Source organism: Nelumbo nucifera, chromosome 3 (assembly GCF_055504915.1).
Source record: "Nelumbo nucifera cultivar China Antique chromosome 3, China Antique-T2T, whole genome shotgun sequence".
Taxonomy (NCBI): domain Eukaryota; kingdom Viridiplantae; phylum Streptophyta; class Magnoliopsida; order Proteales; family Nelumbonaceae; genus Nelumbo; species Nelumbo nucifera.
Genome location: NC_142651.1, coordinates 43438263 through 43462255, shown reverse-complemented (window position 1 = coordinate 43462255; position 23993 = coordinate 43438263). Strand labels below are relative to the sequence as shown.

At 35.6% G+C, this 23993-nt stretch overlaps 1 protein-coding gene and 1 pseudogene across 5 annotated transcripts in view; one reads left to right on the top strand and one right to left on the bottom strand.

The window, feature by feature from the left end:
- Positions 1 to 1690, top strand: part of LOC104612898 (protein ENHANCED DISEASE RESISTANCE 2) — a 58411-nt gene extending 56721 nt beyond the window's left edge. For 2 of the 3 annotated variants that reach the window (XM_019200394.2, XM_019200396.2), the window contains exons 22-23: positions 1235 to 1375; positions 1498 to 1690. In XM_019200394.2, the coding sequence (XP_019055939.1) occupies positions 1235 to 1348 (114 nt within the window). In that variant the 3' untranslated portion in view covers positions 1349 to 1375; positions 1498 to 1690. Of the gene's footprint in view, positions 1 to 1234; positions 1414 to 1497 lie in introns of all 3 variants that reach the window. The other variant, XR_016084198.1, reaches the window with a different exon arrangement.
- An 11574-nt stretch (positions 1691 to 13264) lies between these two features.
- On the bottom strand, positions 13265 to 21084 carry LOC104612899 (pentatricopeptide repeat-containing protein At1g80150, mitochondrial pseudogene; annotated as a pseudogene). 2 transcript variants are annotated; one of them, XR_016083498.1, is made up of 4 exons: positions 19347 to 21084; positions 19093 to 19171; positions 18315 to 18444; positions 13265 to 13508 (listed from the first exon to the last, which is right to left on the bottom strand). The product of XR_016083498.1 is annotated as a pentatricopeptide repeat-containing protein At1g80150, mitochondrial pseudogene, transcript variant X1 (transcript). The 2 variants fall into 2 exon arrangements; XR_016083499.1 differs by lacking the exon at positions 13265 to 13508 and adding an exon at positions 16409 to 17848.
- Positions 21085 to 23993: the final 2909 nt, after the last annotated feature.

Genomic DNA, 23993 nt, shown 5'->3' with positions numbered 1-23993 from the left:
ACAAAACCTAGAACAAGCTAAAGAAAAAATCCAAATTCATTTGTTTGCTTAATCCATTACATATTTAGACTTGAAAGAGATCAGTTTCCTAGGTTAACAATGGATATGGCACTGAACAGAATAGAACAGAACGGGACAAGGATTATATGATGGTGAAGATGACTTTTAAGAAAACTATTTAGATATCTAAAGAAAACCTTTATTAAACCAGAAGTCTGAAACTGATATTCGATCACAAAGTGATGTATTTTCAGTGATTTGGCAATATCTTCCAAATCAGATCAGAACCACCAGGTCTTGGTCTCACTTTGGCTCACTAAATAGGGGAATGAAAATCATTGTCATGACCCCCAAGTTTGAGTTGTAAAGGCACATCTAAGTAATCTTCCTAAAGTAATTAAAATTGAAATCTAATAAGCTGTGACTACTTATTAAACATGAAGGAAAATATTTTATCCACATACCTTTGTTACCATTACATGGATGTTATGGAAGGAGATAGAAGGCCATTACCCAATGTTGGTCCTAGCTATCTGGGGTCTTGGGAGGGGTAGACTGCGTACAGCCCTAACCTTTGGCATGTTTTGCATGAAGTGGCTACCCTCAGACTTAAACGTTCATTCTCATGCTTGCTAGCCTGAGATTTTACCATTACACCAATTAATGGTCCCTGTGTTATGGAAGGAGATAATACTTCCAATTGCACCTGGAATGAATGTCTCTATAGACTTCTGAGGATACTACTTGCCTTTTTTGGGTATAGATCTTTCAATGGGCCAGATTTGAAGAAGCATATCCAAAAATGAGTACCAGAAATCCATATGCTGAGATGGATGAGTGGAAGAACTAGGAAGGAAAGGGTCAGAAGTAGTAAGAAACAATTTAAACGTTCAAAATTTAATAATGGATATGTCACTAAACAGAATGGAATGGAAAAACAGGATTCAAACAGTTAGACAAGGCTTAGATGATGATGAAGATGATCTTTCAACGAGCCAGATCTCCCTCATGATAATGCCATAATATTCTGGTGAACTTGTCTCCCCCCACCCCCCAACTAGATGATTACATGTGTACATTTACAACTGGCATGCATGATTTGGACATCACCCTCCCCTCCCCCGAAATGTGTTAATTGGGGTTGATTTCTATCTTACACAAATTTTCCTTTAATGGAGGTTTTTCATGATTTATTTTGCTTCCAAAAGGCTGTAACATTTGTTCCTTGTTACAGGGAAACACTGCAGATGAGTTGCCAGAACGACTTATTGGTGCTATACGTGTCTCACATGTTGAGCTGTCATCTGCCATAGTGCCAATACTAGAATCCAACCCGGCGGCCGAGTGAAACAGTGACCCTCCTGCTTTATGTGCAGTAAATTTTTCCTACTCGTTTCTCTGTGAATTCCCAAAGTAATTGATGCATTTGAACTGCATGACTTATTATATATTGATAGTCCAGTACAAATCCAATCCACCAACTTTTTTTCTGTATAGGAAAACCACCTGCATCAGATCGGATGAACCGGACTATGCTGTAGTGTAGAGCCCATTCACCTGCTGCATTTGGGAGGTGCCTCAAACAACCAGGTGCAGGTAGATTGACCCAATGAAGATTACAAATGTATGTATATTTGAAATTCTCACCAGACGGAAGAATTACAAAGTAGCATCAGTTCTTTTCCTTGTTCTTTCAGTTTGTTTCCTTTTTCTTTTCTTTTCCCCTTGCTTTATTTTGCATTGTCTCGCTAAGCATTTTTTAGTTTTTTTTTTTGGAAGATAAGCAAATATATATATTAGATAAGAGAAAGATGTACAAAGTTGTCAACTCTTGGAACCCCATCAGTATAATCATAATATTCAAAAAAAGATAAAGGATGAGTTTTAGCCTGCTAGAAGACCTTATGAGCTGGTACATTAAACATTCTATTTACAAAACGAAAAGTAATATTAAGGTTTAAAACAGAAATTAAGTTTCTGGTTCTCATCAAAAACCAGTGGCAGAACCAAGAGTAGACATCTTCTGTAAAGCTTGGACTATCTGCTTCGCATCCGAACACATATATACTTCTTTTTTACTCCAATGTTGTAATTCTATCATCACCTGCATAATGGCATATAGTTCTGCTTGGTCAGTAGAAGTAGGATGTGATGTTCTTCCCCCGATAACTTTCATACAGTTTAAATTTGTATTTACTATTATAATACCAAAACTGTACAAGGAGTCCGAAAATTTCCCTGCATCAGTAAAAACAATCAGCTCAGTAGTGTTAGAAATAGACAATTGCATTCTTTGACTTCCAGAAAGGGATTAATGTAAATTTGATTGAGGCCTTGATTCCATGTATTGTTGGAAGATTTTATTAACAATGGAAATAATCTGAAAAGGTAAGATTTGCTTTTTCCTGAAAATTTTCTCATTCCTGGCATACCAGAGGGATTGTTGGAAGATTTTATTAACGTTTCTTTGTGGAATTCTCTTCTCGAAAATTGATGCACTCAAGGAACGTGAACCCATGCAACACATCCAGGATGAAGGCACAAAAGTACAAAACCCTAGGCAGATTATTTCTAGGGTGACAAACAGATCTGATCTATCCCGATAAACTTAAAATGGATAGGTCCAAATTTGATTCATTATTAGACCTGGATTCAGATGTAATACCCAAAACAAAATATACATTTATTGTACTCTCTTAAAAAATAAATTAAAAATTATCAAAATGTTCATATATATTATTGTAGAGGCATGTGTTGTGCGCATGTGCAACTAAGTCAAATCAAAAATCTTTTTGGTATTAATTGTCTCCCATAAAATCCACCTTTGCTCTAATAACTACCCTCTTAATTGTTTCAAATAATCATAAATCTCTCTCTCTCTCTCTCTCTCTCTCTCTCTCTCTCTCCATTATCAATGTTTGTAATATTTCCTATTAAATCTCTCTCGATCCTTTTTGGTTCTATTAGTAAATGTGCACATGCTTTGCATGTGACAATTTTTTATGATGATGATGATAATAATAAATAATAGGGTTGGACTATGATATCGGAAATACATGATATTTGAAAGACTTGTGGCCAATCAACTAGTATCATAAAAGAGGCGATCAATCAAATGATATTCATCAAAATTCATGGGAGGGCTTTGATTGGTCAAAGCTCTTCTAATGCCACATCTTCTAGTATCATAAATTTCCCTAAATAATGTTTCCAAAATTTCTACTTTTTTCTATGTCTCTATGTCCATAAAAATTATTTTTATCTGCCACACTTGTTATGATGAATATATGATATTAAAAATGTCTTCAAATGATTTATTACAATTTTTTTTGTATTTTTTTAACTTTTGTGTGTTTTCATCTTTTTAAATTTTTAATTATTGTTTAACTATGGCATCAAGGGTTTACACATTTTGACCTAAAAGATTGAATTGTTTATTTGCCATCGAATAGAAAAACAATTCTATTTTTTAGTTGGTTTTAAATTTGTATTTTATTAAAATCATCAATAAAATTAATTATTCTTTATCACACATATTGTTCTTTAATACAGGTAATTAATATAGTATTCAATGAAAAAATGAAAGGTAATACCCTAAATATAAGACTTCATAAGAATGAATTGAATGAAGAGAAATGTAAAAGTTCAAATTACATTTTATGCCTTCACAATTAAAGAGGAACCAAATTCAAAAATAAGGGTATTTTTATCAATAATAGGATTCATGAATGTTAATGATGTTCACACCATAAATATAAAATTTAATGAGAAGAAAAATAATTATTTAAATTATATTTCTATCTTTACAATTATTCAAAATTTGGGGCATTTTAATCGAACAAAAGTTTGATACTCTCATTTACACTTCTAATAATAGGATAAATACAGGCCCTATCATGGATGTAAGTGATGTTAAAGCCCAAACAGGGGTGCAACTAGGGGTCATGATGGGATGGGTGTTTGATAAATTTTTAATGGGTCTAGACCCCATCCCTTGACCCAAAACCTAATTAATTTTTTTAACCTCATGCATTGTATGTGTTTAATTTCTAATATATAGTAACAAAGGGACACATGGCTAGGCTGAGTTTTAGAGAAATGGAATCGCATAGTAATTCAGTTTTATATGTATCAATAATTACCTAATTAAAAAATAAAGCATTCATGTTGTAGTAAATGAACTTAAATTTTTCAACAAGAACATCTCCGGCCATGCTGCTTAGAGTTATTATTTTTTCATTTTTTTTTTTTGCTAAATAAAAGAGGTCATATCATAACCTCTGACAAATTGTCAAATAAAAAATCACGATATATCAATTGTCAAATAAAAAGTAAAACATTTATGTTGTAGAAGGCATCTGCGGCCATACTGCTTAGAGTTATTATTTTTTTTTCTTTTTATCTAAATAAAAGAGGTCATATCATAACCTCTCACAAATAGTCAAATAAAAAATCATGATATATCAATTTTTTTGGTAATTCCAAGATACACAAAAAGAACACAAAAAACAACTGCAACTAAGAAACTGAACCAAAGGAAACCACATCAGGGACAAAATCTAAATCTGGAAGAAGCCATCCAGGAAGGGACAAAATCTAAATCTGGAAGAAACCATCCAGGAGGGGAAGTCCATTCAGCTTCCAATCCTGCCTTACCTTTAGCAGGAAGGGACAAAATCTAAATCTGGAAGAAGCCATACAAAAAACACATGAGCTGCATTAACTCTGCTGCGATCCACATGATTGAACACCACATTTGGTCCTGCAAGGCTGTAAATATCCTGTAACAATGGCTAAGCCTCCAAAGCAAAACAAAAGGACTTAACTAAAAGATTCTTTACTACATTCACAGCATCACATTCAACTTTAACAAACATCAAACCCAGGGTTTTCGCTGCTAAACAGCATTCCCTAATTGCAAAAAGTTCTGCAAATTCAGCTGAAACAGCCTTGCATCTTCCACAAGAGGCTAACAAAACTGACCCAGAACTGGACCTTAAAACAAAACCAAAACCACTTGAGTTCTCTGAAAAGCTACCATCAGTTGTTGCCACACAAAAACCTTCAAAACTTGACCTCTCTAGGAAGCACTCCTTGCTTGAAGAAGAATCAGATATGGAATAGTTTGTTGATTCTCGAAGGAAAGTTTTCTTCACTGCCACCATCAATCTAGATGAAAAAAGTGAAGAAATAGTTGGGCTAGGATTTTCGCCATTAAACACCAAATTATTTCTAGCTTTCCAAATGAACCAAATTAAGAAAACTGAAGATTCTATAACTTGCAATCCTCTCTCCCCAAAGGGAAGATTCTGGGCCAGCCACCAAGACCACCATTCTACAAAAGAGCTCCAAGTCCTCTCACCCAAGGATGAGAGATTAAAGTTACTGACAAACCAGGAAGCTCTAGTATCATCACAGAATAATAAAGCATGAATAATGGATTCAGGTTTAGATCCACACACTGGGCACAAATCATTTTCCTCTAAACCTCTTCTCAAAAGGGCCTTCTTAACAGCTAAACTATTCTAACAGCATCTCCACAAAAAGAGTTTCAATTTTGGGGGGATCTTTAACCTCCAAGTTATTTTCCATAGGTTTGGTGACAAAGACCCTTGAACAGGTTCTGCCTCTACAGAGCACAACATATTCCTCGCTACATGGTATGCAGATTTAACTGAGAAAAGACCCTTAGGATCAGCCACCCAAATTAGTTTGTTTACACCACCTGATCTGAGCAGGTCTAAGGAGCAAATAAGAAAAGATGTTCTTGAGCCAAAAAAACTTGGCCACTCTATCTTCATCCCAACTATTAGTCTGAGGGTCTATTAAGTCACACACACAATTAACTTGGGTTGGATTTGGACGGGGCCCCATTGGCCTAAATCCTGAAAGGCCCAGGACCCAAGGATCATCCCATATATTTATATTAACCCTATCACCCACACTCCAACAAGCTTTCTCTCTTAACACATCCCTCCCAGCCAGAAGGCTCCGAAAGCCCCATGAACAATTTGACGGAAGCTTAACTGCCCAAAAGTTTTTCCTCTTCAGGTAATTTCCTTCAATCAACTGTTTCCATAGGCTCTCATCAAGAGAATAGAATCTCCAGTCCAGCTTTGCAAGAAGGGCCAAATTAAAAGCTTGGGGATCTCTAAACCCACGACCCCCATGAAACTTACTTCTGCAAGCCTTCCCCCAATTCACCCAATTAATTTTCTTTTCAGAATTCTGTTCTCCCCAGAAGAATCATCTTTAAATCTTTGCCAGCTTTTGGCAGACTCCTTTAGGAATAAAAAAACATGACATTGAGTATACCATCATGGAGCTTAACACAGATTTTATCAACACTTCCTTTCCTGTATGAGAAAGAAAAGAAGCTTTCCAGTTGTTTTCTTTTAAATTCATCCTTTCATTCAAGAAATTAAACAGCCTTACTTTGGATCTCCCCATGTCCGATGGAAGCCCTAAATAGTTTGAAGGCTTGCTGGTTTTCTTAATGTCCATTACCCTTGAAATGATTTTTTGACATTTTGAATGCAGGTTTGGACTAAAGATAATTTCCGATTTCTGAAGATTTACTCTGTCCAAAGGTTTCCTCATACTTCTTCAAGGTTTCCACTATCAAGCCTCCCTCTGCAATACTTGCTTTTGAGAAAAATAAAGATCCGTCTGCAAAGAACAGATGAGTGATGGCAGGGCAATGTCTACTTATTCTGATACCTTAGAGCTCACCTGAAGATTGCAACCTCTGGAAGGCAAGAGACAAAACTTCTGAACAAAGGAGGAACAAGGAGACAAGGGTCTCCCTACCTTAGCCCCCTAGAAGGGAAGAACCTTTTGCTAGGATTCCCATTAACCAATACTTGAAAGGAATCTGAAGAAACACATTGCAATACCCAATTAATAAGAGTCTCTAAACCCAAGTTTTTTCATCACTAATTCAATAAAACTCCCTTCTACCCTATCATATGCTTCGTTCATGTCAACCTTAATTTCCATAAGTTTATGCCTTTGATTTGTGGTTTTCATGAAATGAAATATTTCATGGGCAATTAGGACATTGTCTACAATCATTCTTCTCGGAACAAAAGCATTCTGATTTAGACTTATTATTTTTGGGAGAATAGGTTTTGATCTGTTAACAAGAATTTTCGCAATTATTTTATAAAGGGTATTGCACAGGCTAATAGGCCTGAATTGGAAGACACTTTTTGGTTGCTTACATTTAGGTATGAGGGCTATGTAAGTCCTATTTATTTCTGGGTTTAAAGATCCTTCCTTGAAGAACTCCTTCACAGCTTGATTTATTGAACATCTTACCTTTGGCCAATGTTTCTGGAAGAAAGAGTTTGGGTAACCATTCGGACCAGGAGATTTGTGGGGGTTCATTTGAAATAAAGCCTCTTTTATCTCGTCATCACTTACCTCTTTCTGTAGAGAATTATTTTCCTCTTCTGTGATTAAAGGATGCACTAATTCCAGGAGTTCACTCTCTCTAGATGGATTTGAGGTTTTAAAGAGGTTCTCAAAATAATTCACTAATAATTTGGAGACTTGCTCCTGGCCTGAAACCCAATTTTCCTCTTCTTCCTTAATGGTCACTATTCTGTTCCTCGATCTTCTTCTCAACGTGGTCTGGTGAAAGAACCTTGTGTTCCTATCCCCTGCTTGCAGCCAGTTTTGCCATGATCTTTGGGCCCACATAATCTCTTCCCTCCTTAGCTCTCATTCAATTGGGTTTCTAAATCCAAAACTCTACTTTTACTATATAAAGTGCCAGCTTGAAATTTTTCCTTATGCAACTCCTCTTGGATGGATTTTATCCTATCTTGGATCTTTCCAAAAACCGTCTTATTCCATTTCAAATGCTCTTTCTGTAAAATTTTGCAGTTCCTTACAATCCACTCCTCCTTCCTTGGTGGCTTTCCAGCTTTGCTCAATTAACTTTGAGCAGTCCTCATGAGTATTTCACATGTCTTCAAATCTGAAAGGCCTCGCTCTCTTGCCCAGAAAAGGCACAGGATCCATCATTATAGGGGTATGATCTGACCCTCCACTTGTCATGTGAACAACTCTTGCTTTAGGAAACAATTCTAACCACTCCTTGTTGGCCATAGCAAGATCTATTCTCTCTTTTACATTTCTTGAACCCTCTCTTTTGTTTGTCCAGGTGAATCTAGGGCCATGGCTGGTTATGATTTTTAGACCCAAAGATCTAATAAAACACCTATTTCTTGCTATCTCCATTCTATTTATCTTTTTCCCTCCTAGTTTGTCTTCTTTCCTAAACAAGTTAAAATCACTAATACAAACCCATGGGTCCAAGGGCAGTCTGGCAATGCTTTGCCACAGTTGCAAGAAAACTACTCTATTCTTCCTATCTGGTTCACCATATAAGAAAGAAATATGCTATAATTTTCCATTATTTCCTACGACTGCAACAGTTATGCTTCTTTCATTCACAACAATTATTTTCATATTCAAATCAGGATTCCAAAAAAACTGCTAAACCCCCTGACAGCCCAACTGCATCAACCCCCCAACATTCCTCTTTAACCCAACTTAGTTTCGATCAACTTTCAAGCAAAGAACATTTTGTTTCTATGAGAAATAAAATAGAAGGTTTGACTTGACCACAGGCTTTTTTCAGGGCTCGAACTGTCAGGGGAGAGCCTAACCCCTGGCAGTTCCAACTCAAAGTTAGCATGGCTTCTTGGGGGCTGTGCAAGGGCAGCCACCCACACCCTCTCTATGAAATGAGTAAACAATCACGATATATCAATTGTAAAATAAAAAATAAAACATTCATGTTGTAGAATGTCCCCTAAATGAACTTAAATTTCTCAACAACAACAACATCTCCAGTTATTATTTCTTTCCTTTTATATATATATATTTTCTAAATAAAAGAGGTCATATCATAACCTCTCACAAATTTTCAAATAAAAAATTAAATACAAAAAGATCACAATATATCAATTTTTTGTGTATGGATTATGGAAAGTAGTGATACTTTAAACCTTGCACGGGAAGGTTGTTTCTGAGATCACGAAACCAGGATTAGTCATGAAAAACAACATTCGTATGATTTGTGATTACCGTGTAAAGCATTTGAAGGTTCTTCAAGATTAAAGCTTCCATTTGATCTGATCCGTGTAAGCCAGGATTAGCTGCCCCTTGCAATATTGGGTGGTGTTTGACATCGATGTGGTTGCCTTGTAAAACGGTTCTACATCAGCACCACAATAGAAAAAAAGGTGCACCAAGAAATATAGATTTGTTTGGGACTGTTTTTTCAGAAATGCAAAGAAAACAGTCATGCCTTGGAAGGTGTGGTCTGAGAAAATGTTAAATCTGGCATTTTTTCATTTTCCTAATCGTTACTGTCAATGGTATTACGATATGGCACCAATGTGGCATCATGTGAATCATTAGATAATATGAACCAATGTTGAAAATGGTTATAGAACACAGGTATCAAACAAAAACAATGTCGTTTCTCAAGAAAACATCCTATGTAGCAGCATAGATGCCAAACAAAAAAAAAATCGTTCTCTCAGAAAACGGTGAAACAGACCCTCATCCATTCAGCACTGTTTTCTGAGAAAACGACATAATTGCTTAACTTGAATAAAGTTAAAGTAATTGAGTGATAGATTCGAGAGGGACTTATATTTGATCCATCAGCACTGTTTTCTGAGAAAACGACATAATTGCTTAACTTGAATAAAGTTAAAGTAATTGAGTGATAGATTCGAGAGGGACTTATATTTGATCCATCAGCACTGTTTTCTGAGAAAACGACATAATTGCTTAACTTGAATAAAGTTAAAGTAATTGAGTGATAGATTCGAGAGGGACTTATATTTGATCCATCAAATTTGGCTCAATCGGATCAGACACGAATTCAAATTCAGACAAATGGATGTCGTTTGTAGCCCTACCTATCTCACCCACAGATTTTATAGTGCACCGTTAGCTTGCTGCAAATGAATATAAATATACCATTGAAAGCGCCTAACCATTGCCATACGCATAGAGGGGATAGAATTAACATAAAATACAGTTGACTATGTTGCAGAAAGACAAAACAAAAACAAAGGTGATTATGTAAAACATATTTGGGAACCCTAAGGCACAATTCTTCTTGAACAAATCAAATTAGGGCTGCAAATAGATCGAATCAATAGAATATAGGTATATCCGAATTTGATTTGTTTACATTTGAATTCAAATCGAATCATATCCATTGGATATTTAGTGGATTTAAACCCAATTTGAATTATAATTGAATATTAAATAATATAAATAAATTAGACTAAAAATGACCTAAATGTTATATATTATTAATAAAATGAGTTATAAATAACTTTAATATTATATTTTATAAACAAAATGATTTGAAATTTATTTATATAAAACATAAACTTATAAAAATTTAATGAAAAATATAACATTGAGATCAACTTCAATGATAAATATAATATATTTTTTTACATAATATATATTTGATCCAATTATAAATATATCAAATTTGATCATTCGTATATATTAAATGATCAATCCATATTTGATCCAATTATAAATATATCAAATTCGATTATTCGTATATATAAATGACCAATCCATATTTGATCCAAATATAGATGTATCAAATTTGAACTCGAATAATCGGATACGGTTTGCAGCTGCCTATCTTCTCAATTGCCTCAGGTACTGCTCGAAGGTTTAAACTTTGAAGTATTGATAAGATATGCTCAATGTAAGGCATATAATATCTATTTCCAATGGAGACCAGCATGTGGCACAGGTATAATAGGGACGGTGTCCATTCATTTCACACGTGCCGATTGGTATGTATTGCATTGTATTTAACCTTAGCTAGTTAGCTCAAAAAAGGCTAAAATTTTTGTGGAAGACTGTATTTGGTGGGGCAGACGGCAGACCTGATTGTACTTCTTAACATTTGTTTCCCGCTAGTTAATGCATGTGTTTGGTTTCATTTATGTTCCACTTTAAACGTTTTTTATTTTGTTGTTTGGTTAAGTTTATCAGGGCGTTTCAAGAAATGCCCCTTTACACTTCAGCAATAATAACGTTTTTTTCATTTCATGCTATTTGGTGGGGCGTTTCAAGAAACAGCCATATGGATGTTTCAGTGTGGCATTTTCATTGTGGTGTATAAGATACATTAGTCAATCCAACGGTCCAAATTATATATGCTTCAATTTAAAGACCGATTTTCAAATCTAACGGTTAATATATGATATAATCCACATCCAACGGTGGATATATGACACTTTCACTGAGCCTCTCTCTCTCTCTATCTATCTATCTTTGTTACCTATAAGAGAATAATGGCTATTAATGTTATTCAAAAGAAAACTGAGCAAAACAACACGGAATTGTTTTACATTTATGAAATGTAAAATTGCCAATATCTATCTTCTTTCCAACATTTTACCAGACCACTTTTTTTTTTTTCTTTTGAATAACAAAGATACCATTGGCAAGGTATATCAATTAGGGCTTGGATTGGGCCCGTCAAAGCCCAAATTCAAGTAAATTTCACATCTCAAATTACTCTCTCTCTCTCTCTCTCTCAATTGCATCCAATAAAATTAATAAAAATAAAAGCACAAAATCCTTATGTATTCCATACTAACAAGTTTGCAATGACAAGTAATAAACACGAAGGACATGCACCAAATCCCATACTGTGTAACCATAGCAGACCTCCCTCTGACATCAAAACCATGATTTTTCCTGCCAATCTTCGCCTCATCAGGGAGGTTTAAATCTGATATCAAACAAAAAATAGAACCATACCACATACCCTACTACCATTATGTTTATGAACTAACCTGAAATTGTTATTGGCAGGTTGTTCAGTTGCTGCTACTACTGCTAGTGCCGGTGTCTTTCCTACCATTCTGAGGCTTAGCACCTCTTGCAGCAATAGAGGAATTAATACCATATGTTCACCATGGAACCGGGAAATAACAAGCAGAAACACAACTTCACCAACCAATTTTTTCACAAGTCCCACCAAATTGCCGCCTTCTAAAGATTTTTCATTTTTTGAACAAATAAATCAGTTGATACCTGTTCCACTCCTTTGTGAAACTTGGGGATTATATTCAAAGAACCCAACTCCTTAAGTAATAACGTTTTAGTTGATAAACACTGCCAGATTATATTACCACATTTTGCTGGCAGCTAGCCAATTTTGCTCTTTGGCACAACAATAGGACAACTAGACAGAACTGGGTAACTCTAATTCTGAGTTTTTTTTTCGTGTTTCAGAACTGGGTTCCTATCTCTTGGAAACACATACATCTGTTTTCTCAAACACATACAAGCTAGGCAACCTTCCATATTGTGTCACAAACACATACATTTGTTTTCTCAAATCTTTATAGCTAAATGCTACCTCAAAATAACAGACAAAAAATAAAAAACAATAACAGACGAAAATAGATCTCAAAGAACATACCAGTGGCAAATCAGAGACATACAACACTCTCTCTAAAATCTTCAGCTGCATCCCCCAACGGCTATTTTCACGAAAACCAATAGAAATAAACACATAAACGTTTATTTGCGTTTTTTTAATAAACGCGCATACCAAACAATGAGTTTGAAGCCAAAAAATGCTGATATGACGCTTACGTGGCACCGTTTTTTCAATAAACGTAAACGGTTCCAAGCATGCCCAATATTATTATTTCATTTCTCATAAAAAAACTATATTGGTCAATACGGGCAAATACAGACCATATATTGGCAGAATGATATATTTAATTATTTTATCAAATAAATTTATGAATTACAACATCATATGATATGTATCTAACAATCCTACTAGTCCATATTTTTAAATTAATATTTATATAATTCTGTAAATTATTAATTACTAATTTGATTGAAATGAGATGAACACATTTGAGTGGAAAGAAGAGGCTTTCTAGCTTTTAGAATTATGACTTATGACCGAAATAAAGGATTTATTTTGGATATACAATGCTCTTCTAAATGCATGTTACTTTATAACTCATCCTAAACAGCAATAATCCTCGCCTAACAGACTGAGCAACCAACATTGTTAAACTCTGCAACCGCCAAAAATGCTGTACTCTCCCACAAGAAAAGAGTAACACCATAGTATACTTTCTTTTTACCATTGAGAATAACTGACCTTCATTTTCTCTGACTTCTCTCTTTTCTCCTCTATTTCACCTACTTAAGCTACTTCCTATTTTCCTTTTCCCTTTCTTATGTGCTTATGCATCAGAGTTCTAACTTCTAACACCACTTAGCTCTTTCCCATTCATCATGCTCCTTTGAACTCACTGCTACTTTGATTTCAATCTCGAATTGCAGCTTTCCGTTTAAATTAAGTCAAATCCCTCAATAGGTGATTTACCATCTCATTCAAAATAGTACTTTAAGTATTTCTTGAGAACCATGAATACATGAAGTCCCAAGTAAACAAGTTTCTTGATAATCTGCATCAGAAGAATGAAGTATGAATTAGTCCCTCCCCTTTATTCCTTCACTAAACTGGGAAGAAAAAATGGAAACTACAAAAGAAAAATAAAAAAATAATAAGAAACAGTAAAACTTTCAAAACCACCTCCAACAAAAAGAAAGCAAAACATGAGCCAACTAAAGCAATAGAAAAAACTTTTTGTCCAACTAAAAGAGAGCAAAACATGAGCCAACTAATTTGCATGGCTTTAAGAGGGTAAACCAGAAAGTAGCAATAATAGAACAAACCTTAGTTGTCAATTTAGAAGGCTTAACAGTTAACACCGAGGGAGGTAAATAATTGACAGCCAGGAAGTAAGTTTCCTCATTATTAGAAACAAACTTTTGGTCCCTTTTACCAACAACTTTCAAAATACAACCCCACTTCAACAACCAAATAGGCTAACTGAATCATCCTAGGATTTCCTTACCCCAAAAAAGATATAATAATGATACAAAAGTGCAATTTTAATAGAACAGAGATTGGCGAAATAAGATTTATGTAGCTGACCCCATATAGTTGGGATAAGGCATGGATGATGATGATCAAAAGTGCACTTGTAAGGATACAATAATCTTAATAATGGTATAAAAATGCCCCACTTGTCTATAAAATAGGCTTAGGAGAAATTAAGGACATGAGATGGAAGAAAGAGAAAAGGAGAAAAAGATTGTGTCCATACAAGTGGTGCAAAACCTTCAAAAATTCTATTCCCTTTCCTCCTTTTTTTTATCAATAACTGAAAACTTTTATTAAAGATGTGAAATTTTAAATACAAGAAAGGGAGAGACAAAATGTCTTATCTCCCCACCATTAGAAAACAATACCAGACTTAGAAATTATCCCAAAATAAAGAATCCCTATTCACCCCTTGTTTGGCTAGTCCATCGGCAAGTGAGTTAGCATTTCTTTTCACCTAGCTATACTTCACCTCAATATCCCTAGTAAGCCATTTGAATTTCTTCCTTTCATTGCTAAACCTCCACATGCTACTGTTATCTTCCTTTAGCCATCTAATCACCACCTCTGAATCACCTTCAAGGACCAAACTTCTGATGTTCAGCTTCTTAGCTTTTCGGATTCCTTCCAAAGCCGCAAAGATCTCAGCCCTGAGTGAGTCTCCTTCTCCAATAGGGCCTGAAAACAAAGCTAAAATAAACCCCTCCTCATTCCTGAACACACCCCCAATTCCAGAAGGCGCTGGATTCCCCACACTACAGCCATCAAAATTCAGTTTTAAGAATCCGGAAGGCGAGGAAGTCCAAGAAAAGAACATTTCCTCTTTTATTTAATGCTTCTTTTGCTAGAAATTCGGTTTTCAATCTTTTGTTGATGGAACTCTTTGGTCTTTGCATCATCTGTTGAGTGTTACAACTGTGACTAATTTTTTATTGTTACTTTGCGTTAAATATACAACCTTTTTAAGTTCAGATGATTAATAGAGAGAGAAGGAGAACAACTTCAATATTACCTCTCCAGATCCATATGACAAACTGCCTCCTGGCTAAGTCATAAACTGGAAGTTGGTGATGCTTGACAGGTTGAAGTAATTTTTCTTTTTTCTTTTTTTTTTTTTTTTGAGAGAGAGAGAAGGTAAAGTATATATTATTGATAGTAAATGGGATGAACCCAATATAGAGAGTGGCTATACAACTACTGATAATTGAAGTACCCATCTTCTATACTGATGTAAGCAAGGTTCAATATCGACACTCTTGATACGTAAAATTTGCATATCAAGAGTTTCATTCAACCAGAACTTTTTTATTTACGTTTTTGTTCTGATTTGTTGTCAGTAGAATTGCCATGTCATATCTTATCATCTAAAACAATTAAAATACATTAGATCTTAATATATAGCATACCAATGAGCCTGGAAAACAATATGTATCATACAATACACACCAATACGTTTGTATATTTTGAACCTTGGATGTAGGTGTGAATTCACTTACATAGTAGTAACTTCTTTAGCTCTCTGGGAACTTTCAATAAGTTTATAGAATTTGAATCGGGCCAATGAGGATTTTGGGAGCTCAGGATACTGTCTTGGAGGGAGGGTTCAACAGGAATCTGGGGAAAGGGATAGTACTGACTCCTTGGCCACGTACAAGATGGTTGTATTGAAGTTTCAAAATGGAAAGCATTATTGAGAATGGGGTTACCAACTTACCATACAAGGGAAGATGATGTTGATGAACAAAAACAGGTTCAAGTAATTACAGAGTCACCAGACAAGTGTTACATCATTTGAAGCTATTTGTTTGGTAGCTGATGAGATTTTGAGAGTGCAAAAGGTTGAAAATGCATTGGAGTCCCTCAAAATATGGATATAAGTACTTCAATGAGCTGCTGTACTACAATGAAGACAGTTATGAAGGTTTTGTGTTGCCTATCAGTCATAATGAAGTAGAATTACTGCCAAGTTATGCCAAAAATAATTCTTTTGAAGAGGCTACTAGTGCATAAAATATTAGACTGTGTTTGGAGGAAACAGAATGTAGGATTATAAATGCATGTGCAAATGTATGTATGGATATATTTATATATTTATCATAAATATAACTATAATTCTTAAGTTTCCCAGTCACTAGCAACCTCATTGATGACCAGACAGGAACATCACCTTTGCATCTCAAGAACACTAGTCACTACAAGTGCAAATCTGCCTTTGACAGTGAGGTACTCAGTGTTCATGTCTTTGAATGTCGAACAAGATTCCACAATAAATTAATGATGACAAATGATATGCACATGCCTAGAGAACCAAGTAACAACAATAACCAAAAAGAGTATGTTTGAGCAAACAAAGATCTAACATACCCTTTCTATTGTTTTTGATTCATCAATTTCATCAAGACAACAAAAAACTCAACTTATATCCAAAGACTAGTAACTATTTCATCTTATCATTAAATCCAGGTTATCTCACCAGTCACTCTTCGTCAGTAACAATTCAGTAACTTGTGATAAGATCAAACTGATGAGTCTTATTGTTAGAAAAAAGTGATCAAAGAAAATGAATGAATAACAATAAATGAAAACCAAATTAAAAAACTCATTGCCTTGATTTATCAAGAACTGTGTGAATAACAACTGCATGCAGTTTAATTTTTGCAATGTGTTTTTTGTTTGCTTTTCTGTTTTGGTTTTATTTATGGGGATATGTGAGTTCCTGCTCACCTCAGGAGTCTACTTTGAGAGAGACTCTGTCTCCTCAAACACACACACACACACACAGTTGGAGGGAAAACTCCAACTCTTCTTGCCCTTTTATACAATGCCATTACATTTGGTTACATCTGTTACAACAACTGTTTGCAGTCACAGATACTGGTCCTGCTTACATGGACCCCTGGCATATACCTTTTTGATGGACCCAATTGGCCTAAGTAGGCTTTTCTCTTCCTCACCACTCTTACCAATCCCATCCCCCACAGAAGCAACTTTGCCCCCAAGGTTGAAATAACTGAACTGGCACAAGATGGTATGGTAGTCTTCCCATGTGACATCTTCTACTGGGAGATGTTTCCAAACAACCAGGGCTTGTTGAACTGTTGCATTATCCCTCTTAATCCATCTGCAATCAACAATTTGAGCTGGTTCTGGTAATAAGGCACCACCTTCTGAGAACTCAGGTAACGTTGGTGAGACATGAGTAATTGGGCCCATGCGACATCTTCTACTGGGTAATGTTTCCAAACAACCAGGGCTTGTTGAACTGTTGCATTACCCCTCTTAATCCATCTGTAATCAACAATTTGAGCTGATTCTGGTAATAAGGCACCATCTTCTGAGAACTCAGGTAACGTTGGTGAGACATGAGTAATGGGACCCAGGTGTTTCTTCAGTAATGAAACATGGAAGGTGGGGTGTAACTTGGAGGAGTCCACAAGGTTTAGCTTATAGGCAACCTTACCTACCTTCTCAAGGATCTGGAATGGCCCATAGAATCAAGGAGCAAGCTTCTGGGAGCTTCTTTTCACCAAGCTGCTCTGTTTGTATGGACAAAGTTTTGAGTAAACCCAGTCACCCTACTCATAAGACACATCCCGATGTGTCTTATCATAGTGCATTTTCATCTGCTGTTGAGCATACAGTGAAATGGGTTTTAAGGTCCTTAAGGACAACATCTCGCTGGACCAAGTAATCATCCACTTCAGCCACTGCTGTTGATCCTTTATCATAGGGTAGCAAGGATGGCAGTTCACACCCATAGAGAGCCTTGAATGGTAGCCTGTAGTGACCTGTGGTACGAGGTATTGTACCAATACTTGGTCCACAGCAACCATTTGAGCCACACCCACGGCTAATCGCCTGTAAAACAACATAGATAAGTTTCCAGTGTGCAGTTAACCACCTCAGATTGGCCATCTGTTTTTAGTTACATTTGTTACAATGGTTTACGATCACAAATGTTGGACCTGCTTACGTGGACCCCTAGCATATACCTTCTTGATGGACCCGATTGGCCTAAGTGGGCTTTTCTCTTGCTCACCACTCGACACTAACAAGTTATTCATCAGATATCTTCCAAATTACAAATCCTTACCAAACTCAAAAAAGAAAAAGAAAAGAAAAGTTCAATTTCTAAACAGTCAAACAAAACAAACATATAATACAGAAAGTTGAAAAACAAACGTGCACAAGAATGATGGCAAATGATCTTATGGACATACATATCCCTTTCTTCCAATGAGATGCCAAAATAGCCAAGAGGAGCATAACAATTACATTCTTTTCCACTGTAGAGGGAAACAGCCAAATGTTCCGATTTCATTACCATATTCAAATCTTGGAAATAGCCTCTTTGTATGTGCAGGGGTAAGGCTGCATACATCTGTCCCTCCCCAGACCCCGCATCGGCTAGAGCCTCGTGCACTTGGTTGCCCATTTATTCAAGTTTGCATTGCCTGAGGATGAAAATCAAAGCATTCTTATTAACCATCCTTCTCAAACTTCTTAAATAGCAATTTCCAAGTCTAGTACTGAGGCAAACATAACACAAGCACAACTGTTTTAAAGATAATATGGAATAGGGCTGTCAGTGGGTTGGTTCTACCTACCAACTGAACCGAACCAAACCGGTTATGTCGGTTCTGGTTCTGTCATTTTGTCCCTATTAATAATTGGGTCAGTTCGGGTTCTTGCTTGTTCCAAACCAACTCAGACCTGAACCTATTATTTTGTTAATAATATATAAAGGTTTTCTAGTTTTCTTGTAATTTTATTATAATTTATGTCTAAGAGGGCAAATTTGATAATGTATAAGATAATTTTGGTTAAAAATACTTAACTTATTAACATATAAATAATTAACCATTTCACTATCATTTTATTAATGTTATATTATCAAAAATCAAGTTTTAAATTATTATTTACATAAAAAATTATAAATGTCAGTATAATCAGGTCTATCGGCTCAGACTCAACCATCCAGATTATTAATTGGGACAGTTCTGGGTCTATGTTTTGTCCCGATTAAATAATCAGTTCAGGACTGGTACAGTTCTGGGTCATGCATAACAGATCAATAATGAGAAAAACATTTAGATAATTACCATTGACAAAATTTCATAGGCAACCAACTAGAAGGACCTCATTCCTTCAGTTCACCATTCTGGTCCTAATCTGCCCAAGCTGAAGACAATGAACAAGAAAGGCTTTCCATTAAATTAATCTTGGAAACTCAAAAACAATGTTAAAATTTCAAGAATGATACTTAATTAACATTTAATTTTCATTGCAAGTTCTTCTTGACAATAACTAAGACAAAGAAATAGATATAGAAAGAAGATTCTTTGCAGTAACTTACAAATTACAATAGGACCCATGTGAGTCTTGGTCATCAGAATTCTCATTTGACTTTGAGTGTTCTCCATTAAGATGATACAACAAATTCAGCAGACAAAACTGGAAGTACCCCTCCACTTCAATAATTTCAGAAATCGAAAAATGAATATAATAGGAACAAAAGGATTGCCCCTTCAAGCTGAATGGTTACACTTATAAATGAATCCCCTTTTCCATCTAGCACTTTATTCAATTTTGCAACAATAGGGCCTCAAAACCCTCAAGTTCATTTGCAGAATAAGGAGGTATTCTTTTCCGAACTAGCACCATGATCTCCTTGGCTTTGTTGTACTGCCCATTCTTCTTAAGACCTACAAGTAGCCTATAGATGGTATCCACACTAGGAAACCAGTTCCTACTCATGCTGACCTTACACATCCCAAATGCCGTATTGAACTCACCTGCCTTACAAAGATAATGAATCATTGTCTGATTAATTCTGCTATTGGCTTTGTAACCTTTACCATGTAAAGCAGAATAAACCCTTTTGGCCATTTCAAGGAAACCAGCCTGGCAAAAGCCCTTGATTACAAGATTGAATGTCACTTCATCTGGGTTTATCCCCATATTCTGCATTTTACCCATTAAGGCATTAGCGTTCCATGCTCGTCTCTTGTTAACCAAGTGCTGAATCCTAACATTGAAGGTAGCAAGATTCGGGAAACACCCCTTAAGCACCATTAGATTCCACAAGCCATTTGCAATCTCAGAACGATCATTCTTATAAAACGCAGATATAAGCGTAGTGAATGTAACCACGTCAGGTTTTATCCCCACCTTTTCCATCTCTACCATGGTTAAATAAGCCATATCAAGCACACCCAATTCACAGAAAGCCTTGATAACAATATTGAGAGAAAACACATCTGGAGAAATGCCAAATTTCCACGGAACCTCATCAAAGAAAAACTGAATGGCTTTCAAATCGCAGGTCTGCGTCAAAACCTTGAGTGCGGCATTGAAGGACTTGACAGTCCTGCGGCACCCAAAGAGGTGCATATCGTTGAAAGTCTGGAGAGCATGCTTAGTCATCCCCGCCTTGCCATATAGCATTATTATCCGGACAATGAAGCCTTCCCGGCGGCCTTGAGGAAGAGTCTTATGGTGCTCGAGGAGTTCCTCTATATAGTCAAATCGTCGAGCACCAGCTAGACGAGAGACGGTGTCCTCGAAAGCGAAGCGATTCTCAATGACAAATCGGTTGTGGGCATTGGCTTTGAATAAATGAAAGAGCTTATCTGGGTCTCTCTCAGCTTTGATCTTGACCAATGCGGGCTCGTCTAATGGTCTCGGTTTTGGAACAGGAGTTGAAGCAGCTGTTGTAGCAGTAGCTGAGTCAGCAATAACATTGGTAGCGAAGCAGAATCTGCGAAGTGGACGCAGAGAAAGCATGTTATGCCTTCCTTCTCAGTGCGTACCATTACTCCTCATCAGAAGAAAGTCTTATACCAACTACTGAATCCCCCCCTCCCTCTCTGATCTTTTCTTTCTCAGAAATCAGAATGAAACAGACTCGCTGGCTCGCTCTCAGAATCAAGTTGCAACCGTGTGATTGATCGATTAAAGAAGAGCAGAATGAGGGAGCGACAGAGAAATGTCTTCAGATCATCTCATGGTTCGTTTTGTACTTTCATTGAGCAAAGAATGTAAAATCATAGGCAGAAAAGGAAGGAGAAGAGAGGGATCAGGGATCGCCCAAGTGCGGACGGTCAGTGGATCACAGGTCCAACATCCAAGATACTTCTCAAGTTGACTCTGTTCATGGGCCATATAACTGGTCCTGGGCTGACCCATATCAAGCCCAAATTTTGGGTCCATTAATCATTATGTTGATAGACTTTAACTTGAGGGAAAAGGAATTTGGTGTGTAATTTGGGTGGGTCTAACTCAATGGCCCAATTAGAACCTTTGCACATGCACATTCAGGCCTAACCAAAACTCAGGTTGGTCTTGGGTTGAGCCCTTAGATAGTCCAAGCCCGGCACAACCTAATATTAGCCTACTCAATATTTTATGATACACATATATCTGCATATTATAGCTGTCAGGTCTTCGGAAGATCTTTTAAAAAAGCCTTGCCAAAAGGCACCTAAGTTTTTAAGTTTGAACAAAAATTTTCTATTAGTTTTTACTAATTTGTAAGTATTTTCTTAAGCTATTAACATCATTGGCTACCTAACTTATTTAAGTATTTTCTTTGTAAAAACCTATTGCATCTTTTGGATGTTAGATCTTCCAGAAGATCATTCAAAAAAGATTTAACAACCAGGACCTTCATTAATTAACCAATTAAGTTATTAAGTCATTTATTGAAATTTTAATTAAGTTCTTAATTTAAATATCTTATTTAAGTTGCTAACTAATTAAATATCTTAATTAAGGGTTGCCATTAATTATCTTATTTAATAAAAATATTAAACTATTAATTTATTAACTTATAAGTTAATCATTTTGTTTCAAGTTGTTATAATTGGCTGATTAGAGCTTCGTGGTCAATCAAACATGGACATTTATGCGGTGTTCGAAAGTGTGTTCATCTCGTGGATGGATCATTTCCATCCACGCCACGGGGTGAACATGCTGTACGGTTAGGCGTGGACAAGACCAGTCCACACTATATCATGGACCGGCCTTGTCCACACCCCAAAATATTAGCAACACTAATTTCTCATGGAAAGGGTTAGTCCACACTCCATTTTTTGATAATATGCATCACATGCATCCTCCCAAGCCCTACATCATTTTATCATCGAACATTACCTAGGCATTCTCCACCACCGAATCTCTCATCTACCTTTATGCTCTGCTACAAAGGAAAGTCTCCTCCACCAAATCTCTCTCCTAGCATTCATATAGGTATTCTCCACAACTAGTATGAGAACCAAATGAATTATTAGTTTGCATAAATAGTTTGATGTTATGCTTATCTTGCAATAATGTGTTATTTCGTTTGTTTAAATATTATTCATTTAATATTTTTATCAATAAAATAATCATTTTTATTTTTAAAATTATTTTATTGCAATTTTTGTTGAAAGTAATGTTTTTCAGTTAATATTCAATTGCCAAAGCCTTTCTTCAATTTGTTTATCATATAAATTATAAAAATTAGACATTTATGATCAATTGTGCAGATTATTTCATAAACTGTATATGAGATGCATGGAATTAAAGAGTGTGGTGTGGATTGATCTGCACCACACCTATAGAATTCCACTGTAGGTGTGGACTGGTCCAATCCACACATGTCTGTCCATAGCTCAAAACAATTGTGTACTATGATGTGGTGTGGTGTGGACTGATCCACACCCACCAATTTCTCATCCACATTTAATAGTTGCACACAACTTAGGGGGTGTTCTGTAGCGTTAATGAAAAATTGGTGGGTGTGGACTAATCGACACCACACCCTGTGGCAGGGACCAACCCACACCATACCACAGTCACAACTATTCTAAAATATGGATAGACTATATGGATTAGACCAATCTACACCCATAGTGGTATTCTATAGGCATGGTGTGGATGTCCATACAATACTTTTTTATTCTATGTATCTTATATACAGTTTATAAAGTAATCTATACAGTCGATCATAAATGTCTAATTTATATAATTTATATGATAAACAAATTGAAGAAAAAAGGCTTTGATAATTGAATATTAACTAAAAAATATTAATTGCAACAAAATGGCAATAAAATAACTAAAAAATAAAATTTGTATTTTATTAATAAAATATTAAAAAATATTATTTAAACAAACAAAATAACAAATTATCACAAGATAAGCAATAGCACCCAACTATTTATGCAAACTTATAATCCATTGGTTCTCGCACTAGTTGTAAGACAAGCATAGCATCAAAATATTGGTCAACTGGTTTCCTGAAATGGTATATAGATAAACCACCAATATTACAATTAATACTTAAACAAAAGTAATAAAACCATCATTGTAAGAGAGATAAGAAGAATAGTGCAAAGTATATTGCACCTACAGCATGTAAGCAACATAATATCAAACTTGTAGAATTCGATATGCCTTTATACCACATGAAGTCTGATGTGCTGATGATGGGTCGTATAATTTATACATGGAGCTACCTGAGCATCATATTCAATTAATTCATCTACCCATTGAAATGAATTTGGGTGATTCTCCCATTTTGGACAACCGAAGAACCATCATCCATAATTGGCATTGGTTTTTGCCATGACTAGCTCCATTGGTCCCTTACCACATGAGCACATTGGTATGCATATATATACGACCATCACTGTATCAATTTATCAATACAAATATAATAATGAGATAGGATTACTTCACATAAACAAAGAAAACAAATCCAATGTATCACAAGTAAATTCATAATGTTTCAAACATATCTAACATGTTAACTATATTATTTGAAATTCAAATTAAAACTAAGGGAATGTTCATTTGTTTTGAGGTTTAACGTCTAAAAGTGCAATAATTAAATTAAGAGATATATTGGTATTAGTAAACCTTTCATTCATCTGAATTTTAAAAATAATCAAATATCCATTTTAACCCCATATATGAGAGTTTTTATTTGTCTTTTTGGGGGTATTAGGAAACAAAAAGT